The sequence below is a fragment of the Tursiops truncatus genome, chromosome 13 (genome assembly GCF_011762595.2).
Source record: "Tursiops truncatus isolate mTurTru1 chromosome 13, mTurTru1.mat.Y, whole genome shotgun sequence".
Taxonomy (NCBI): domain Eukaryota; kingdom Metazoa; phylum Chordata; class Mammalia; order Artiodactyla; family Delphinidae; genus Tursiops; species Tursiops truncatus.
In genome coordinates this window covers 24,700,986-24,720,255 of record NC_047046.1, presented here as the reverse complement: position 1 = coordinate 24,720,255, position 19,270 = coordinate 24,700,986, and the positions used below count along the sequence as shown (strand labels likewise).

The 19,270-nt window shown below is 59.9% G+C and overlaps 1 protein-coding gene across 8 annotated transcripts; it reads right to left on the bottom strand.

Annotated features, from left to right (window-relative positions):
- Positions 1-1,563: 1,563 nt before the first annotated feature.
- Positions 1,564-18,596, bottom strand: RAB36 (RAB36, member RAS oncogene family). Of its 8 annotated transcripts, none has more exons than XM_073790343.1 (11): positions 17,646-18,592; positions 14,812-14,903; positions 12,734-12,799; positions 12,267-12,368; positions 10,197-10,261; positions 8,648-8,703; positions 7,689-7,766; positions 7,333-7,423; positions 5,918-6,012; positions 2,737-5,670; positions 1,569-2,194 (listed from the first exon to the last, which is right to left on the bottom strand). In XM_073790343.1, the coding sequence occupies exons 1-10, from the start codon at positions 17,871-17,873 to the stop codon at positions 5,602-5,604; spliced, it is 942 nt and encodes a 313-aa protein (XP_073646444.1). In that variant the 5' UTR covers positions 17,874-18,592; the 3' UTR covers positions 1,569-2,194; positions 2,737-5,601. The 8 variants fall into 8 exon arrangements, with proteins under 8 accessions (XP_073646442.1, XP_073646444.1, XP_073646439.1 ...); XM_073790338.1 differs by having other exon boundaries at positions 1,571-2,194; positions 5,908-6,037; positions 17,646-18,589; XM_033837284.2 differs by having other exon boundaries at positions 1,571-2,194; positions 5,918-6,037; positions 17,646-18,582.
- Between the last annotated feature and the right edge of the window lie 674 nt (positions 18,597-19,270).

Here is a 19,270-nt window from a genome sequence, read left to right as displayed (position 1 = left end):
CTGATGACCTCTTCTTCAAAACGGGTATAATAAATCCTGACCTCCCGGGGCATGGCACACAGCAGCTCAGCATCGGTATCAGTTGCCTTCCTTGGATGACCTGCTCCCGTCACCCAGCGAGTGGGTCCGACAGGACGAGAACCCAGGCCTCCAGAACCCCATTCCCTGGCTGTCAGCAAGGAGACTCCCAAAAGCACAAACATTTTTTTCCCCTTGCTGACAGGGTCTCTGAGTTTCCAGGGGGAATTGTGGGCTCATCAGGGACATTATCATTAAACACCTGGGAAAGAAAAGGATACTTTGTGGGGGGGTGGCTTCATCCATCAGTGAGATGTCCCTTTCCCTGGTTTGCAGGCCCCAACTCAGCCCCACCTTAAATATTGTACACATAAGCAAGCTCATATCAGAACTCTGATGCTGTTTGGTTTGGGTTTGCAAGCTCTGCTCTCTTGGTAGAGCAAGTGGCTCGTTGGGCACAAGGACACTGCAAGATAGTGGCTATCTTCCCATGGGACAGCTTGTTCTGGCCCCAAGGACACTCCTCCCATCCTCTGAGCCTTCCCTGAAAGCACTCCCACCCTGGGTCTCTGGTCCTTCCCCGAAGAGCTTTCTTATCATTCCTCCCTCCTGAGGAAGGGAAGAATGAGGAGGAAAGTGGGGTCCATATATATGACACTGTGTAGTCCCCCATTTGGTGTCTGTCCCCAGCTAGATCTAAACTTCCAAGAACAGAGATCTGTCTGTCTTGTTCCCCAGTGAACCCCCAATGCTTACGACATAGTAAGTGCTCAGCCAGTGCTGACCCGGGTGGGAGCGCAGAGCCCAGGGAGGAAAGGGTGAGGCGGGCAGAGCCAGGCCGCAGCAGAGGTGTGTGGGCCTCGAGGGCGGGCATTCAGGAGGAGGCAGAGGTCAGGGGAAGGCTGGCCAGCGAGCTGGTCCTAAAGATGGGGACAGACAGGCAAAGATGGGGAGAGTTCAGAGTTCTGGGTGTGTCTGAGGAACAGCTGGGTTATGGGGTGAGGCTGGTGTGGGCTGCAGGAGGTCACATCAGGCGTTTCGCGCCCGTGAAAACCATCACTACAATCACCACCACTCCCAATAGATGTTTTTTTTTTCATCTAAAAACTAAAATGGAACAGGAAAGTGGGATTGTTGGTGATGTCCCCTCCTCAACTTCCTTCATTTTCTGGGATATGGTTTTGTGGCTCTATAATTCATTTCACAATCTCTCTCTCTCTCTCTCCCTCCCCCTCCCGCACCCCCCCCCCCCACCATCCGGTCCCTTTGCTGGAAGGAGAGGCTGGGACTCAACGGCCCCCTCTGCTGGAAAGAACGCAGAACTTCCGATGCCTCAGAACCCTGGGGATGGAAACAACCCCAACGTCTGTCACGGGAATATCACAGTGGAATATTATATGACCATGAAAGAAAATGTAGTACCAATACATGCTAAACATCGATGAACCTTGAAAACATTTATGCCAAGTGAAAGAAAACAGTCATAAAGGGCCACATATTGTATGACTCCATTTACATGAAATGTCCAGAATAGACAAGTCTATAGAAACAGAAAGTAGGTTGGCGGTCACCTGGGGATCGGGGATGGGAGGAATGGGGAGTGACTGCTAATGGTCTCACACAACAATAAGTGGGGACCATATTTTGCTCCTTCCCTGCCTTGTCTGTACCCTCCTCTCCGCCCGCTTTGGGGGCAGAGGCTAGAGGAGGGCTCCCTCCAAACGGGATGTGGCCACATGACCCCCATCTGTCATCTGCCATCCGTCAGCCCCAGGGAGCTTCGGGCAAGATCAGAAAATGGGGGCAATCGATACAGCTGTTCTCTGGCCCTGCTCGTTGCTCTGTGCTGGATGGTGCCTGGTGGGGTGCCTCTTCCAGGTTACCAACCCCGGCCCAGAGTGGGTAGCCGGGGTCTCTGAGGGACTTCCCTGGCCAAGGGCTCTGAACAAGTGAGCTGTGGGCCTTTCCTCCCAGGCCCCCTTGTCTGTAACTCCACCACATCTGCAGAATCAATTCTGCCGGCCGAGTGCCCAGGCTGCCATTTCCCGCTTCACAGAGAAGAAGGGGCTGGGACAAGATGAGCTGGTTCCTGAAGCCACGGCCAGTGACATGGTGCAGGCTGTGGCTTCCAGTGGCCAGAGGCCCAGAGCACCCTCAGGCCAGGGGTGCCATCCACCTGTTGGGGAACAGGGAGCAGAAGGAAGGGTCTGCAAACAGCAGCCTGGGGACAGGCCGCACTACCCTGCTCCCTCCTGGGGCACAGGCTCAGACAGGTGGCTGGTGGCCCTGAATTCTGGGAGGCATCTGGATGAGGGGGTGGAGCCTGGAAGGAGGCCGTGGGACAGCCACGCTCCCTGTCTGCCCGACATATGGGAGGTGACAGGGGAGGCCACAGCAGATGGCAGAGGAGTCTGGGGTCTGCTGGGAGGGTGTCTCGTCTCAGGGCCTCCTTGGGTGACGTGCGCCCAGGGCCCCCTGCCCCTGTCTCTGGGAGCCCCGAAGGCTCAGAAGATGAGGGCCCTCTCTGAGCTGTTGCTGCTTCTGAAAGCTCCCCCACCCCACACCCCACCTCTCATCCCCACCCTGGGCCTCCTGGTCCCCGAGTCCCCTCTATAGTCCCCAGGCCACGAACGCCTGTCACCCTGGCCTCTCCCAGGCTCTTATCTGTGTGAGGGTGTGAGTGGAGCAGGTCCCCTGCCGGTCAGCATGCTCCATTACCTACAGCTCAGGCGACCTCAGGTGTCCAGCTTAGGCTGCCCGGGTCCCTCAGGAGAGCGCAGTCCCTCTGGGAGTGGCTCCCATCCCATCATCAGGCCGAAGTGGGCATTGGGTGGATCCGAGGCCCCCCGTTCCCTCCAGAGGCCACAGCAGGGTCGGGGAAGGGGGAGGCTCCTGCTTGCCAGGAGGCCGAGACCCCCACGGTGCTCTGGGTCACTGCGGAGACTGGTCCCGTGGCTGTGGGGCTGGGGAAGGACCGACTAAAATCACGGGGCTCAGGAAGCAGGCTGTGATGGGGAGCGACTGATTAGCTCATTAGCTCTGCTGTGGACCCTCAGGAGGAGCAGGTGTGGGACCTGGAGTGGGATTCCCGCTGGGATCACACTGCAAGCTGGCGTGGGAGGCGGAGAGAGAGGAGGGACAAGGAATGCGGAGGAGAAGTGCTCAGCTGCATCCTGTCACCTGGGCTCTGTGCTCAGGCTCCTCTCCGGTTAGGTGGGGACAGGAGGTCCTGATACCCAGCCCCCAGGGTTGCTGGGATGAAAGGGACTTCTTCCCCCTCCACTAAGTGCTCAGTAAATGGGGGTTCTGGTTACTCCCCCAAGAGGCTGGATGGCCCCATTCCTGGGTAGCCCCTGCTTTGGGCCAGAATTCCCACCTCCAACGGGCTGGAGGCAGTGGTGGTGCCTGCATGCGACTCCCTCCCCAGGCCTGCACGGCTTTCCCTGGAACCTGACGCTTGAGCCCCTGCAGCCCCCACTGGCCGCTGCCTGACTTCAGGAGCCTCTGAGCGAGCAGCGGGCACACCCGCCTCTGGCCACTGAGGAGGGCCAAGCACAGGACTGTGCCCAGGAGGTTCACGAAGAGGCATCTTGGTGAGAGCGACTGTGTCTGCCGGAGACTCAGCGGGATTCCTGTCTCCCTGCTACATCTAGGTGAGCACCTGCCGGGGGCCTTTTGTCTAGGAGATGCTGGGGAGATGAGGTCACAGGGTCGCTGCCCTGGCTCTTAGGGTCCCACAAGGCGGTGTGGGGGGGGATGGGGGAGAAGCCCAAACATGGACACCACACCCGGAAGTAACAAGTGCTGTGGGAGCCGTGGGGGCTCCAGGAAGTCCTCCCAGAGAAGGAGCGCCCGAGCCGCCGGGCACAGAAGAGGCCTGGCACCTGCAAAGACTAGTGACCACGGGTGAAGGCTGGAGCACAGGGGCCTGCAGGGTGGGCTGGGGCAGCCACTGAGGGGCCTTGAGTGACAGGGTGAGAAAAGCGAAGGAGGGGAAGGGCCCCGGGATGGCTCTGAAGCTCTCGCGTGCAGCCCTGGGTCTCCACCCCAGAAATTTAAGTGCGTGTAGAGGATGTCTTTGTGGACTCATGGTATCAGTGGAACCACAGCAAAGTGGTTCTGCCACTTCAGAAGAAACATTGAACAGTTGGGCACACACGGGGCAACAGGAGGAGAGTTTCACAAAGGGCCATTTGGAGGGGTGGGCGCACATGAGACAGTGGTCCTGGCTCGGGGGCTAGTGACAGCAGGGTGCATTACCGCCCCCCAGTCCTGGGGCCTAGAGGGGTGGGGGATGGAGCCGGGAGGGTGCCAGCCCACCTGACCAGGGTCTGCCATCCTGACGCTGTCTGTGGTGTGCCCCAAACCCGGTCGTGGTGCACCCTGAGATAGCCTGCCCCTCAAAACTGGGTCTGGTGGGCCAGCCCACTGAAGGCCCAGCAAGGCCTCTGTGGGGAAACCTGAGTGTGCAAAGCTATAACTATGAGGATGGTCACTTCAGTTAAAAAAAGCTAAAAGCTGGACACAAGCCAACTGTCCCACGGCCGGGCAGGGTGGATGGACTCTGGCCCATCTGCATGAAGGGACACGCAGGCTCGCTCTGGCAGCTCCTCGGAATGCGGCCTGCCCTGTGGGCGTGGGGAGAAGTCACTCTGGTTTAACGGCAAACAAGGCGCCCAGGTCGTGGCTGTGCTGTGTAGGAACCGGAGTCCCACCCGCTGCAGACGAGGCTTACGTCCGGGACCGCAGGGACTGTCACTCTGCATGCAGAGCTCTGTGCTGTCTCGTTTCACAATAAGCACATATGCCATTCCTTTAGGAGTGATTTATATAAAGAAGTATCTCCTATCTATAAAAAAGGAGAGCCTAAAATGTGGTGAAGGGGGAATGAACAAAAGCCGCCTAGTCTCCCGGCGGCTAACCACCTGGCTGCCCGAAATGCTCACCATCTACGAGAAACAGGCGGGAGCCAGACGTGCCACCTGCCTATGGCCACGGAGGGCAGGACTGGGGGGCACACACCCAGGGTTGGGGAGAGTGGGGTGGGCGGGGGCTCAGTAGCCCCTGAGGAGGAGCAACACGAGGGCATGGAGAGGGTTGGGCGCTCTGGGCGGGAGCTGGGGAGGGGAGACCTGGGTGCTCTTGCCCGATCCGGGTTGCAGCAGACAGGGAGCCTTGACTTCAGCAAGTGCCGCTCGTCTGGACCACCGAGATGAGGAGGATTCAGAGGCCGACCCAGGAAAGTGGGGAAGAGGCCTGAGGGGATGCTGACTGTGCCCAGGGCGAGCGCCGTGGGCCTGGGGGCACGTGTCCGTGCCTGTGGTCCTGAGCCTCCCGGGGCCGGGGGGGCTGTCGAGTGACTCTGTAAGTGCAACTGGCCTTCCAGATGACAGCCTCAGTGCCCCCACCAGCTGGGCAGCATGGGGCCCTGGGCAGCCACTGGGGGCCTTCCCTGGCTCCCGACCCGCTGAAGAGAAGAGGCGGAGCCCTGGGGCTCAGCACGGTGGGTGTTCCATGTCACCCTCCAGGTCACGGGAGGCACTGCCCACACGCATGCAGGCAGTGGAGGCCTCTGACACAGGCTCAGCTAACAGCAACCTGGGCTGGAGGGCCTCTTGCTGTCCTGGGTCTCGGGTGGATGTCCCTCCATCCCTGTAATGAGGGGAGAAGTCACCTGGCATTAACCAGGTACCTGCAGCTGATGGGGGTGGGCGTCTGAGCTGGCAGGTGGGCAGGGAGGCTGCAGGCTGGAGGTCAGAGGGATGGGGGAAGGGGCAGCCAGGAGCCAAGAGCAAAGGGCGACGAGCCAAGGGAATGGTTGAGTCTTGGGCCGGAGGGTGGTGGACGCGGATTTCAGGCCGCAAGCCTCTCCCCAGCCCAGCCCATCACCTGCACGTACGGATGATGTCCCCGTCGCCGACCTGCAGCTGGGCACTGCTCCTCCGCTCCAGGTCCTGCAGCACTGAGCGCTCGAAGGCCAGGGCGGCCACACGGCTGAAAAACGCCTTCACGTTCTCCCCTGTGGGCACGGGACAGCCGTGACCCTGGCCATCTCTGCCCCTGCCCATGGATGCACTGGGGGGTGGGGGAGCCAGCGGTGCGGGAGCCAGGACAGCCCCCCCGCTGTGCAGGGGATGAGCTCCCCACCCTGGCCACATGCCCTGGCCGCTCCTGAAAATCTCTGAGCCTTGGTTTCCCGGCATCTACTCTTCCAATCAATTGCTACTGAGCACCCGTGGGCCAGGCACCGAGCAGTGGCCTGCTTTCCTGTAACCTTTGAGCACCTCTCCAGTGGGCAGCCATGAGGATTAGAGCCACTGGCCCCCATGTCCTCCGCCAGGAGGACAAGACCACCCATCTGGGCACAGGGCCGGGCCCAGCCCCCGACACACATGCTGCCCTTGTGCAGTTAACAACCTATACCACCGCACAGGGCAGTCCTTCTTGGCCCATAGGGAGCTCTCAGGGAACATGCTGTTACTCCAATAAGAGGGCGGGTTCTCACAGCCTCAGGGACACCGTCAGGAAGGAGAAGAGGGAACTGGACATGGGGGCTGCCACTTTTTGTGTTGGGCTGGAGGTGGTACTTCCACTCGCACTCCTGCTGCCTCACCAAACCCCTGGGCAGGTGTCCACGGTGGCCCCTCGCCCGGGGTAAGGGCTCCCAGTTGTCATTCCAGAGTCCCCATGGCCTTGGGGCCTCCTGTACCCCCAGCAGTTATTTCATTTCATCCCCTCAACAACCTGTTTTCAAAATCTGTTCCTTGCTTCTCTGCATTTTCTCAGTTTTCCTCAGTGAATCATATGGCTTTTATCATTTGAAACACATTTTTCCATTAAAAATAAAACGAGATTGACAGCAACACCCCACTTCCCAGATGAGGATGATGAGGCTCAGAGGCTCTGGGGCCCGGGGTAAGCAGTGCCCGTGGGCGAGGGCAGCTCAGGGGCCGCGGACCCAGTGAGGCTGGGGCAGACTGGGTGGGGTGTGGGGGAGGGCTGGAGGGCCGTGAGGGATGTTTGAGTGCCTTCTATGATGACACCTGGGGAAGGGAGGGACAGCCGGTCACTGGCCCCTCCCACCTGTACCCGGTCAGGAGCAGGAGGATGGTGTGGTTACAGGTGAGGCTGCGTTCCAACCCCAGCTCCACCACTGCCTCCCTGAGACTCTGGTCGTGACCTCACAGGGACGGGATGGATGTGCCCCACAGCGGCCGCGGGGGTCTCACTAGAGAACACAGGTGTGCCACTCCTCCCATCCAGGGCAGGGCCCCCACCCCCGATCACCACGGCGGCAGCCCTGCACCCACTCACCGGTCTTGGCCGACACGGACCAGTACTCGGCCTGCATCTCGTTGGCTAGGCACACGGCCTCTGCCTCCGCCTGCTCGCACGCGGCCCCTGACTGGGAGAAGCGGCCCTGCTGACCCAGCTCCCCGGGCCTTGGCACCTGCCCACAGGTGAGCCCGGCGGTCCCAGGCGAGTCTGAGCGCCAGCGTCCCTCCCTGATGGGACGAACCCCGAGCACCGGGAACCGAGTGGCCCTGCTTTCAGACCCCCGCCTGCAAGTTCCCACGTAGGCACATACGAGTCACCCTCTGCTCCGCAAGCCCAGGCTGAAGGGGCCACGTCTCCCGAGGCCGCCCCTGGCCCTGACCCGCTCCGCTCACCAGAAGGTCCTTCTTGGTCCCCACAAGGAACAGGAAGCAGGCGCCTGGTTCATTCTCCCTCAGCGCGTCCTCCAGCCACTGCCTGGAACATGGGGGACAGGCAGAGACGGCACCCACCCCCCAGGGGCTGAGGAAGCTGGGATGGGGTGTAGCCCGGGTCCTCCCAGGGCCGAGGGTTGCAAGGAGGGTAGCTTGACCCGAGCTGGCCTCGGGGGCCTCGGGTGGGTGGGACGCAGGGGCGCTGTAGGGGGAGCTGAAGGCCCCGTCCCAGCCACGGCTCTACCCTCGCCCACGGTGAGACCTGCACTGTCACCAACTGAAGTGACCAGCCTGGCCTCCCTCACAGGGCTGGAGATGTGGCTGTGGACACCCCAAACAAAAGCAAGGTGAAGGGGCTCTGGTCTGTCAGCTGATGAACGCTGGCTCTTTTTTTTTTTAATTAAAAAAAGTTTTTGTTTTTTTTTTGGCCGTGCTGTGCGGCTTTCGGGATCTTAGTTCCCTGACCAGGGATTGAGCCTGCACTACGGCAGTGAAAGCATGGAGTCCTAACTATTAGGCTACCAGGGAATTCCCAACCCCCAGCTCTTGCCCAGATCTCTGCCTGAGACAGCAAGTGCCCAGTTGTGTCCCCAGAGACAGGGCCCAGGCGAGGTGAATATGCCAGGCCCCTCGCCACAAATTAGTCAGGCTTTCAAGATGACAACAGCAGAGCACTGAAGCCAGTGTGCACCATTCTGCGCTGGCCACAGGCCCAGCTGGCCCTGCCTTCTGCTGTAGCTGCAGATCTTGAAGGATAAAAAGGTAGCCAACAGTCATTGGCCTGTGGGTGGCGGGTGCTGACCCGCAAGCTTGGTCACCTGTACCCACTGTCAGGGGCCCAGCTCATGGCCCAAGTTTGGGGAGCCCTCCAGGCAGTTTTCTGGGCCCAAGGGTCCCACGGGGGCTGCAGAGCCCCAGACTTGCCTGGTGTGCTCCAGGGTCTGCATGTCAGTGAGGTCAAAGGCCGTGATGATCACTGCATGGGGTGGAGGGGGGAGCCAGGAGCCGGTCAGTGACGGGGGAGGCAAACACGGCGTGACAAGGGGGCTCCCGCGGAACTGATAGGGGCGACGGACGCTGGGAGGGAGACACCCATGGCCGCCCTGGGGACCCAGCCCCCCACTCTGATCCACACCCAGCGGCCCAGCCACAGGGGGCTCCAGGGAGGCAAGGTGAGCCCCTGCGTTCAAATCTCCCCTCTGTCTCTTACGGCTGAGGGAGTGCAGGTGAGGCCTTGACGCTGACAGCCTCAGCCTTCGTCTGTGACATGGTGAGGACCACAGCTACCTCTAGCTCTCAGGGTAGCTCTGAGGACTAAGTTGGAGCAGCTGTTTTAAAGCTCTTGGCCTAGGGCCTAACGTGGGGCAGACTTTCCCCCACTGGCAGCTATGGTCGTGCGGGCGATTAGCAACAACCAGCTTCAGGGGAACAATTTCTGAGGAGCAGGGTGGGCAGGAAATTGGGAGATGCAGCCTCCTCCCCCCAGCTCCTCTCATCACTGCCCTGTCTGGTCCCCTGTGCCCTGGGTGGCCCCATGTGGAGAGCATTCCTGGCCTGCTCTCTTCTGGCCCCAGGGGTGTGATCAGGGCTGGACGTGGGCCTCCCTCTGCACCTCGGCTGAAGGCTGCAGGAGGCCCACCCATGTGCCCCGCCCTGGCAGAGGGGCTGAGAAGTGGAGGAAGCTGATGGTGGTGGTGACCGTGGCCGGGCTGCTGTCTGCAGGGCTGTGCCAGGCACCACGCCTTATTCCCAGGGGGTGTCATCCCCCTGAGAAGAGAGGCCACAGCAGATGTGGCAGAGCTGTTATTCCAATCCACAGCTGAGGTGCTCGTGGTTTCCTGTTTTTGCTTTTTCAAACCTTAGTGAAAATGTGACTTTTAACACCAGTACTGAGTGGACCTAACTGTACCTCATCATCTGAGTCCGGTTTGGATGCCTCGGACCGCTTGCTCTTACCTCTCACTGAAACCCTTTCTCTCTTCTTCCTGGTCAGAGGAGGGGGCTTATGCTGCTACTGGCTGCTGACCGGGAGGCCTGCCCAGGGCTGGGGCGCCCTCAACAAGGATGTGGTGGGCGAGGAGCCCCGCTGGCCCCCACCTGAGGGCCCACCTCCACCCCTCCCCTCCAGCCAAGCCCCGCCCCCCGCTCCTGAGTTGACTCTGCTCTTCTTTCCGGGGTCTCTGCACAAGTACACCCCACTCTGAGCACCCTTCTGAGCTGAAACTGGGGCTGAGACTTTCAGGTAGCACCCGCCACCGTGGGTCCCTAAAGCGCGTGGCTGCCGAGGCTGGCCTGGGCCCGGCTGGAAGACGAGGACCGGCCCCGTGTTTCCTCAGTGGCTCTCAGAGGACAGATTTGGTGCCTGCACGGAATACCTGGGCATCTTGCTGTGCGCCCAGCAGGGAATTCACGGGGAGCCCCTGCTGCACATGGTTGAGGCCTCACTGTTGCCGTCACCCGGCTACTCACCCTGGGCACCCCGGTAGTAGGCAGACGCGATGCACTTGAACTTCTCCTGTCCTGCTGTGTCCCAGCTGCACCGTGACCGAGAGGGAGGGGGAGAGAGAGAGGGAGAGAGAGAGAAAAGGGGAAACAGAGAGGTGGCAGGTTAAGCCATTGATCACAGTGTCCACAGCCAGCAGGCTTGTGGGGCCCTGGGCCGGAGACCCACGCGCCCGCACCAGCTGCATGGGTGCCACAAAGTGGCTGCTGCCAGCCAGCCCCACCCCCAGCTCCTTATGATTCCTTCCTTGGGCGCCCATGGGGAACCCCCTCTCTGGATGCACTGTGCTCATCGGGGAGGGGCGCGGCCTTAGCATTTCCACTGCCCAGATGAATGGAGCTGTAGCTCAGTCCCTTCCAACTGCGCCATAAAAAAGAGAATGTGCTCCCTGATGTGGCTGCTCTCAAGATGTGAAAGTCCACCTGTAGAGGCGACCCCGGGAATGGGACTGGGGCTCTGCCACTTGCTCATGTGTGACTGGGGTGTGGCTCCACCTTCCCCATGGCAGTGGAGGGGACGCTCAGCTCTCTGGGTGGGGTGCGTTGTCTGACAAGGACATGGTTTGCTTCTCTGATCAGTTAGCTCTGGCTCTCTGGAGGAGCTGAGCCCTGGCTCCATGGAAAAAAATGCAATTGATTAATGATGTCTGCCATGGGCACAGTAAAGATAGAGGAAGTTACCTGCTGAGATCTGCTTGCCCTGGTTTAGAACAAGGCTGTAGGTCAAAATGCAGGGCTGAGTCTGAAAATCCACCCTTTTTAAAAATCAACACATCAAAATTTAAGTTTTCTCAGTAAACTAACGAGTAGACAAGCCATGAACAAGACACCAATAATCTGAAATTTTTCCAAGTGATCCAGCATGATGCAGAACTGTTTGGCTCTTTCATTAATTCATTCACATTTCCACTTCTGAAGAATACTCTGGGTGGGAGCTGGGAGGGTGGCCTGGCAGTGGGGCCAGTTGATTGGCTGGCAATGGCCTCTGTGTAGGACAAGGAGAGGCGGAGCCCGGAGAGCCCCCTGCTTCCTCCTGGGCCCTCTAATTAGACACAGCTGCCCTCCGCAGCTCCAGCTAGGCTGCCCCCAGCAGCCCGTGCTGCTTCACTCTCCTGCCTCCTCATCCCCTCGGTCCTGCAGGCCTGTGTCTTCACAGCCTCTTCTGCTCTGGTCTGACCCTGTACACCCCCTTGGGAGAGGTTTGGTGGTACCATCTGCTCCAGGACTGCACTGGGACTGGTCTCAGAGGAGCGGGCACTGTCTCGACACATTAGGAGCTGAATGAAGTCCACAAGGGGGTGAGCTCCACCGTGATCACCGCGATCCCAGGTCCAGCCCGGGGCATGGAGGCCCGAGGAGTGAATCCAGGGAGCAGGGGTGAGCACCAGAGAGAGTGCAGGAGGAGGGGACCAGACAGAGGCCCAGGGAATGCCAGCAGGGTCGGCCACGCAGGAGAGGGCCAGGCTGGAGACCAGCAGGTGCCGGAGGAGAGGGGCTCTGGTGGGAAAGCATGAGGCTGGGGGGAGACCCTGGGCTATTCTGAGGGAAACTAGAGGAGAGGGGCCGAAGCCAGGGATGTGTGTGTGTGTGTGTGTGTGTGTCCCTGAGAGGCCAAGGCATGAGGTCTGGCAGGGAGGAGACAGACACACAGACAGAGGGAGAGAGACGGGGCAGCATCAGGCCCCAGTAAGGTCTGTGGACCGTGTGGCCTCTGCTAGAGCCCAGAACGCAGGGAACGGTTTTGGCCCCGTTTTCCAAGTGGGAACAGAGGCTGGAGGGCTGAAGTGACTTGCCGGAGGCCGCGCTGCTGGCCTGGCAAATGGGATCACAGAGGGCCAACGGGGAGCACCAGGGGAGGCTGGGGGCGGGGGCGGGCACATCAGGCTGCAGGGACTGGGGCAGCAGAGAGCCCAGCTTCACAAAACCGCCCGGGGCTTCCTGCCCGCTCGCCGAGGCCTTCCCCGGGGTCTCCCCCGGCGTCTCCGCGAAGCCCTCCACAACCATATGATGGGAAACAAGCGAGGCGCGGTGACTTACATCTGGAGGCTGAAGGGGATCCCGGCGACCTCAAAGCGCTCCATCTCAAAGTCCACCCCAATGGTGGCCTTGTAGTCGCGGTCGAAAACATTCTTGCAGAACCTGTGGGGGCCGAGGAAGCCATCAGAGCCCGCCCTCAGGGAAGACCAGGTGGTGACGGCCATGGAGACAGGCCGCAGAGACAGGCCACGGGCGACGGAGCTGCCAGCGGGAACTCCGTGTGGAGAGAGGCTGCGGCAGCAGGAGAGACCAACAAGTGGGTCAAGGCAGTGAAAAGTACCGCGTCTGCCGGCAGGGAGGGCAGGGAGGGGAGCCTGTGGCCCCGGGGATGGTGTGACCAATGCCAGGCTCCTAGGACGCCGCACTCCCCGCGGACCCACCATCTCCCAGATTTCTTGCACCCCCTCCCAGCAGCCACATGGTCTCCACTGTGACATGTAATGGAGCCTCCCGGGCCGGTGGCGCACCTGTGGATGAGGCTGGTCTTGCCCACGTAGAGGTCGCCGACCACAACCACCTTGGAGAGTTTGAGCCTGTGAGGAGTACGGCGCGGTGCTCTCAGGCGTGATCACGGGAGCATCTTCGCGCACACGGGCCCCTCCTTCCCTGCATTCCCCACTCGTGATGCGGACAGGTCACCTGTGACACACTCTGGGAGGTCCGTCCCCCTCACTGGCCCTCAGAGGGGAGGGCAGGAGGACCTGCATTTGTTCTGGGGACTCTGTACCCCTGATCCCAACTGGGTCCCTGTCCCTTCATGAGAATCACAAATGGGAACCATGGGAGGCTGAGTCTTGGGCTGAGGGAGCAGCGGGAAGAGCCCCAGGTGGGGCTGTGTCCAAGTTGGGTCATCTGCTCCAGAACTAGCTGCTGCCTGGGAGCAGAGTAGACACGGCCCCTCCCTCGAAGACGTGGCCAGGTGAGCTGCACCAAGTCACCAGGTGACACAGAGGTGCCCTGTTGCTGTCTGCAGGTGGAGGAGACTGGTGGTTTGGGCGTGACCCACAGTCCCAGGAATGCTGCTGTGCGAGTGCAGGACACACACAGAGGGAGGGGTAGCTGCTCTAGGTGAGCAGGGTCCCCCCTCCCCAGGGAGCCTGAGAACCTTAGAGCCATGGCCCAGGCGTGCAGACCTGAGTCCACAACATGCCCCCAGCCTGCCTGGCCCTGGAACGCCCTCCAGGGTGACGGTGGTGTCCTGGCAGGCACACAGCCCCAGGCCCTGTACCCCTGCCTGCGCCCCTTACCTCGGCGCTGCATCTGCACTGCTAGTTCTGTGTGTGTGTGCGTGTGTGTGTGTGCGCGTGTGCGTCTACACTGCTAGTTTTATATGTGTGTGTGCGTGTGTGTGTGTGCGCTGCATCTGCACTGCTAGTTCTATGTGTGTGTGTGTGTGTGCGTGCGCGTCTGCACTGCTAGTTCTGTGTGTGTGTGCGTGTGTGTGTGTGCGCGTGCGCGTCTACACTGCTAGTTCTGTGTGTGTGTGCGTGTGTGTGCATGCGCGCGCGCGTCTACACTGCTAGTTCTATATGTGTGTGCGTGTGTGTGTGCGCGCGCATCTGCTAGTTCTGTGTGTGTGCGTGTGCGCGCGCGCGTGTATGTGTGCGTATGTGCGTGTGTGTGTGTGCGTGTGTGTGCGCGTGCGCGTCTGGTGTTTTGTTTTGTTTTTGGCTGCACCATGAGGCTTGCGGGATCTTAGTTCCCTGACCAGGGATCGAACCCAGGCCCCGGCAGTGAAAGCACCGAGTCCTAACCACTGGACTGCCAGGGAATTCCCTGCGCTGCTAGTTCTGGAGCAGGTGGCCCTGACTCTGCTTCTCAGGAGGAGTAAAGGTGCTGCCGCAGGGCCACTGGGTTCCCCTGTGCCCCAGTTTCCTGGCCTTCCAGCACTGAGTGTGGGGAAGGGTTGGGAGCTCCTTGGTGGGAAGCCCCTGGTGTGGAACCAGCACTCCCCCAGCAGCCGCCGCCATGCTCAGCCCATGACCATGGCCACCTCGGCCGTCCTGGCCTCACTGTCCCCATGTGACTTGTGAGCTCAGCCTTCTCCCTGAACAGACCATGAGCCCCTCAGGATGCATGGCGGAAGCAGGACCCCGCACCTGTTTATTAAGAAGATGTGACCATGACAGGACACCTGTGCCGCAGTGCCAGGCGCCCTGAGGCAGTGACGGGGCGCACACGTGCCTCTCCTTCCTGCGTGTGGCCTGGCGAGGAACCCAGCATGGAGTTCAGGAGCATGGTGCAGGGGGTACCCGCTCCGTCTGGGCGAGGGGGCAGGTGTGGTGGGGACTCAGAGGAGACCGCAGGGACCCAACACTAAGTCTGAGGCCTGAAGGGCAGGAAATGCTTCTGGAGGGAACAGCCGTGCTCAGACCTCGCTGCTGGCCTCACCGAGGGGGGAGCTGTTCCTACAGCAGGTGCGGCAGGTAAAGCCAGATAAACGGCAGATGCTCCTCAGACCTGTATGGGGTGGCGGTGCCCGCATCCACACACTCACATGTGCGCTCGACCCTCCCCACCCTCCTCTGGCCAAGCCAGCACTCACCCGACGGTCCCCGTATTCCTGTGTTGGCAGGCGGCGCTGACCTGCCCGTGAAAGTGCTCCCGGAGCTGCAGGCAGGCGGCGGGCGTGTACCACTGGAAACAAGACAGACAGACAGGGGGGCACATCACCCTGCAAAGCTCGCCAAGCGGGCAGCAGGCTCCTTCCTGAGCCTCGGTCACATCCGTCCTCTACCTTGTCAGCGACTCCCAAGGCTCCAGGGTCTTGTGAGCCCCGAGGAGGAGCAGTGGGACAAGGACACACCAGGGAGCCCAGGCGGGGATCCAGAGAGCTGTGTCCCGCTGGGGGCAGCTGTGCCCTTGCTGTGGGCGTATCAACCCTCTGTCCCCTCTGGGCCTCTTCCAATGAGAGGAGCGGTGGGCTGTAAGGGCCCTTTTAGTGCCAAGATCCTCCTACCCCTTCTATGGATCTCTGATGCCATTTTTGTTTTAAAAATATGCATATCTGTGCATGGAAAATGTCCTGGAAGGCACTTTCATCTTCCATATTGTTCAGAAGGCAGAACTAGGTAGTGGTCTAAGAGCAGGGCCCCTGTGTCCACCCTCAGCTGCTGTGTGACCCTGGGTAGTTGCCTCACGTCTCCGAACTTCAATTTCTGCATCTGGAAAATCTCAGGGACTTGGGGGCATAAAACGAGGTTACATTTGTGAAGCCACCAGCGCAGAGCTGGTCTGGCACATACATACTAAGTGATCAGCAAAGACGCCATGACACATCGAATGCAGGTTTGTTCTATAATTAGAAAAAATGATGTTAAACAAATGAAAGGTGACCATTACGTTTTGCAGTCAGATTGGCCAAGGCTAAGTGTGGGGCATGGCCAGGATGTGGGAGGAGGCCGAGCTGGAGACGGCTGCTGTGCTCTGCTGTGGTCCCTGGGCCACCGCTCTGTCCTTCAGGGCCCCTGCGGCTCTGCCCTGGTCCACCTGCCCTCTCGGCTCTGTGAGACCAAGGCAACAGGGACGGTGAAGGAGCTCGGCCAGGGGTGAGGGCGGGACCTCACAGCACCCATGTCGTCATCTGTAAGGTGGGGACACCCCTCACGGCACCTCTTGGTCTGCTCACTGGAGGAGCAAGTGGGCAGTGCAGACGAGTGCTCAGCCCAGGGCCCCCGGCCATGCGAAGGTGGGCCACCTCTCGGGAAAGCTGGCTGCTTTTCCGTCCACTTCCGTGTCAGTGTCAAGCTGGGGGCTGGCCAAGACACGGCGGTCAGTAGAGGGGTCCCAGGACTTGGGACAGATTGGAGAAGTGTGCTAGGGAAGGCTGGCAGGAAGCGCACAGAGGAAAACCGAGGCACATGGGGTGAAGGAAGGACTGGCCCCATCTGACCACGAATTGCTTGGGTCTGAAGTGCTGTGGCCCTGGAGTGTGGGATGAACTTGGCCACAGGAAGTTGGCGGAGAATCTTACCTTCTATGGAAGCAGGGATGCCCTAGCCTGCCTCCCAAGGTGGGGAAACGTCAGAGCTCTGGAGTCGGCCACGGTTGGGTCAAGTCTGGGCTCCCCCACGCCCAGCTGTGTGACCTCAGGCAGTCCTCCCTACCTCTCTGAGCCTCATCCCACTTTGTAATTGGGGTCCTTCATCCCATGAGACCTGGACTGTTTTGTGCCGATCACGCTTCCCTTCCTCTGGCTTTTTAACCCCAGTCCCCGTCATCCCTAGTCACCACTGTCAAGTTCAATAGAGAAGCAGCTGCCTGGGCCTCTGATGAGATGGAAAGTCCTGGGGGCACTGTCCACGGGTCTAAAGCACCGAGGCTTTATCTGTGCATGTTGGAGACAGAACTCGGGGTTGGGGGGAAGGCAGGAGAGGGGGAGGAGGAATGACTGCGGACCCCAAATACCCAGAGCCTACCCTCCTTCCCCCACCGGCCTGGGCACAGATTCCAAGACTCAAAAGAGAGGATTTCTCCCCACAGCACCAACCATTGATGGCAGGATCTTAAGCATCCTTCCAGATACCCTGCACATAGAAGCAAACACATGCATTTCTGCTCCTTTTCTCACACATGGTGCTCAACAACTTACTTTGGCTCTCATTGTGCATCAGCCCCTGAGAGGCGCTCATGCCTCCCCGAGTCTGTGTCAAGAAGCAGCATTTTGCTGTCTACGTGGCCCCCTCTCGAGGACATTATGTTGTGTCTGACCTTCTACTTTACAAATTGCTGCAGTGCCTGGCCCTGAGCATCTGCAGTGCTGGGAGACATTATCCCGCTGCTCCCTTGGGAGGCTGTGCAGATTTGCATCCCCTGCTGTGATTAATAATGGATTTTAATATAGATGGAAGAGAGCTGTGAGTTTCCAGCAAGGACAGAAGGCAGAATGGTAAGGGGTGAGAACTTTGGATTTGGTGTCAGGAAACTGGAGTGCTGTTTGATAATGTCATAATTAAAATGAGAAAAACAGTGACCACACTTGGGCAAGGGAGCTCCCTTTTACCATGAGCCAGACACCCAATATGAGAGGAATTATCCTTCTGTACCAGTGGCTCTGAGAGGTTGAGTAACTTGCCCGCGGTCACACAGCTTAATGACATGCAGGACTCACACCCAGGACAGTCTGACTGCAAAGTCTGTGCCCTTCATCCATGCCACACTGCCTCCTGGTGTCACCTTTCACTTGCTGGCCCACCTTGGGCAAGTCAACGCCAAGCTTCTCAAGAAGTCTGCTGAGTCCCTGGGGTCTGTCAGTGAGGCACTGACCTCCCCGATTCACCTGCTTTGTTTCCAGTGGTGAGTGAGGTGGGGAAAGCTGGGTGAGGACATGGTGTCCGGAGAGCAGTGCACATATCAAGGGCTGGCCTAACGCCTCCCTACCTTAGGGAAGCTGGTGATGACGCGGTCCCGGCTCACCGTGGGCCCCAAAGGCATCACAGAGGACCTCATTCTTCCTGGGAGTCCTGTGGCCCCAAAAGGGGGAAGAGAGTTAGGGAACTGTGCAAATCCCTGGGGACTCCCCCAAAGTTGATACCTAACGTTGCAGTAGCTTTGAAAACAGGTCCAAGCCTCCTTCTCTGTCAGGAATGTCAGGATGCCAGGGGTCATCTCTCCAATCTGCAGGCAGTGTGTGTTGGGGCACGGGGGCGGGTACCAGGCCTGCCACCAGGCCTTGGAGTCGAGGAGACCTGAGTCTCCTGACCGATGTCCACCAGGAGTGGCGCCTCCCTGAGCTCAGCTCTGCGCTGAGTGAAGGAGCACAGTCGCCAGGCTGTGCACACAGCCCGGGCAGAGGAAGTAGAGTGGGGAGGGGTCCCCCGCTCCTGCCCCTTAAGGGATGAAGGCTCTGGGTATGCAGGGCCCTCAGGGTTCAGCCCACAGGCCTTTCCCAGAACCACCACAGCCGGCACCGGGCCCCTCAGCCTATTCCACAGCCCCGGCTCCTTCTCCCTCCCGCCCCCTCCGCACTGGGTGGCCTTGACCGAGAGAGAGGCCTGTGGTCCTCCGCATCGGACCATCTCTCCCCAGACCAGCACTGGGGGCCCGGGGTGTGCGGTCAGGAAACGAGGAGGCCCGGGGCCCAGGCCGCTTTCGGGTTATGCAGTGGGAGGTGGGCGGGGGATCACGCGGGCGGGAGAGGGTGTGTCCGAAGGGGCGGCTGACTCACCTGCGGCGGCTGCAGAGGCTCCTGACGCTGCCTAGTCCGGAGGGTCCAGTGGCCGCGATCACCATGGCAACGAGCACCACACGGGACAGGCGGGCGTCTGACGAATCCGGGACGTCGGGGATGGGGCTCACAGCCAAAAGTGTTCCGTCAGCGTCTCGCGCCGCGATCACCATAGCAACCAGAGCCTCGCGGGAGACTCCGGGACGCGGCCCGAGCGCCGGTGATCACCATGGCAACAAGGGCGGGGCCTGGTGGGCGGGCCAGGTCGGCCATGGGTGGGGCCTGGGCTCCAGGGGCGGGCCTGGGCGGGGCTGACCGTGGAGAGACTTGCGCACCTGGCCTCCCTGATGTCACCATGGCTGGGGAGGGTTGGTGGTTCAAACGTGGAGGGAATCATGTGCAGTGTTTAAGTACTTATTTTCATAATATAGCAAATGTGATCTTTTTCTTGTTATGTAAATATTTCGTGTTTTTCTTGTTATCTGGTAGGGAGGGATCTCCAAGATCCCTTGACTTCTTTCCATCACATCCAGTGTCTGATCTATCAGTAAATCCTGTAGGTTCTACCCTGAAAATTTGTCCAGTGTCTTCTCTCTCCCTCCTACTTCCTCTGATCTCACCATGGTCCCAACCATCATCATCTTCTCTCCCCTTAACTGGTCTCCCTGCTTCCACCCTTGCTTCTATCCTATTCCCAGTTCAGCAGCCCCCAGGGATCCCTTGTTAAAACACAGATCAGATCATGTCAGTCCTCAGCTCCAAACCCTCCAATGCCTCCTCATCGCTCTTAGATGAATAAAATCTTTACAATAGCCCAAGAGGCCCCATGTGATTTGCC

Excerpts from the sequence above, each read along its gene's own strand:
- RAB36 (XM_073790337.1), bottom strand. The coding sequence starts at position 17,873 with ATGACCCCTGGCATCCTGACATTCCTGACAGAGAAGGAGGCTTGGACC. Across the intron at positions 14,904-17,645 it reads TCATCACCAGCTTCCCTAAG|TGGTACACGCCCGCCGCCTG; the intron begins GTAGGGAGGCGT and ends TCTTGTTTCCAG. Across the intron at positions 12,369-12,733 it reads AAGACCAGCCTCATCCACAG|GTTCTGCAAGAATGTTTTCG; the intron begins GTGCGCCACCGG and ends CGGCCCCCACAG.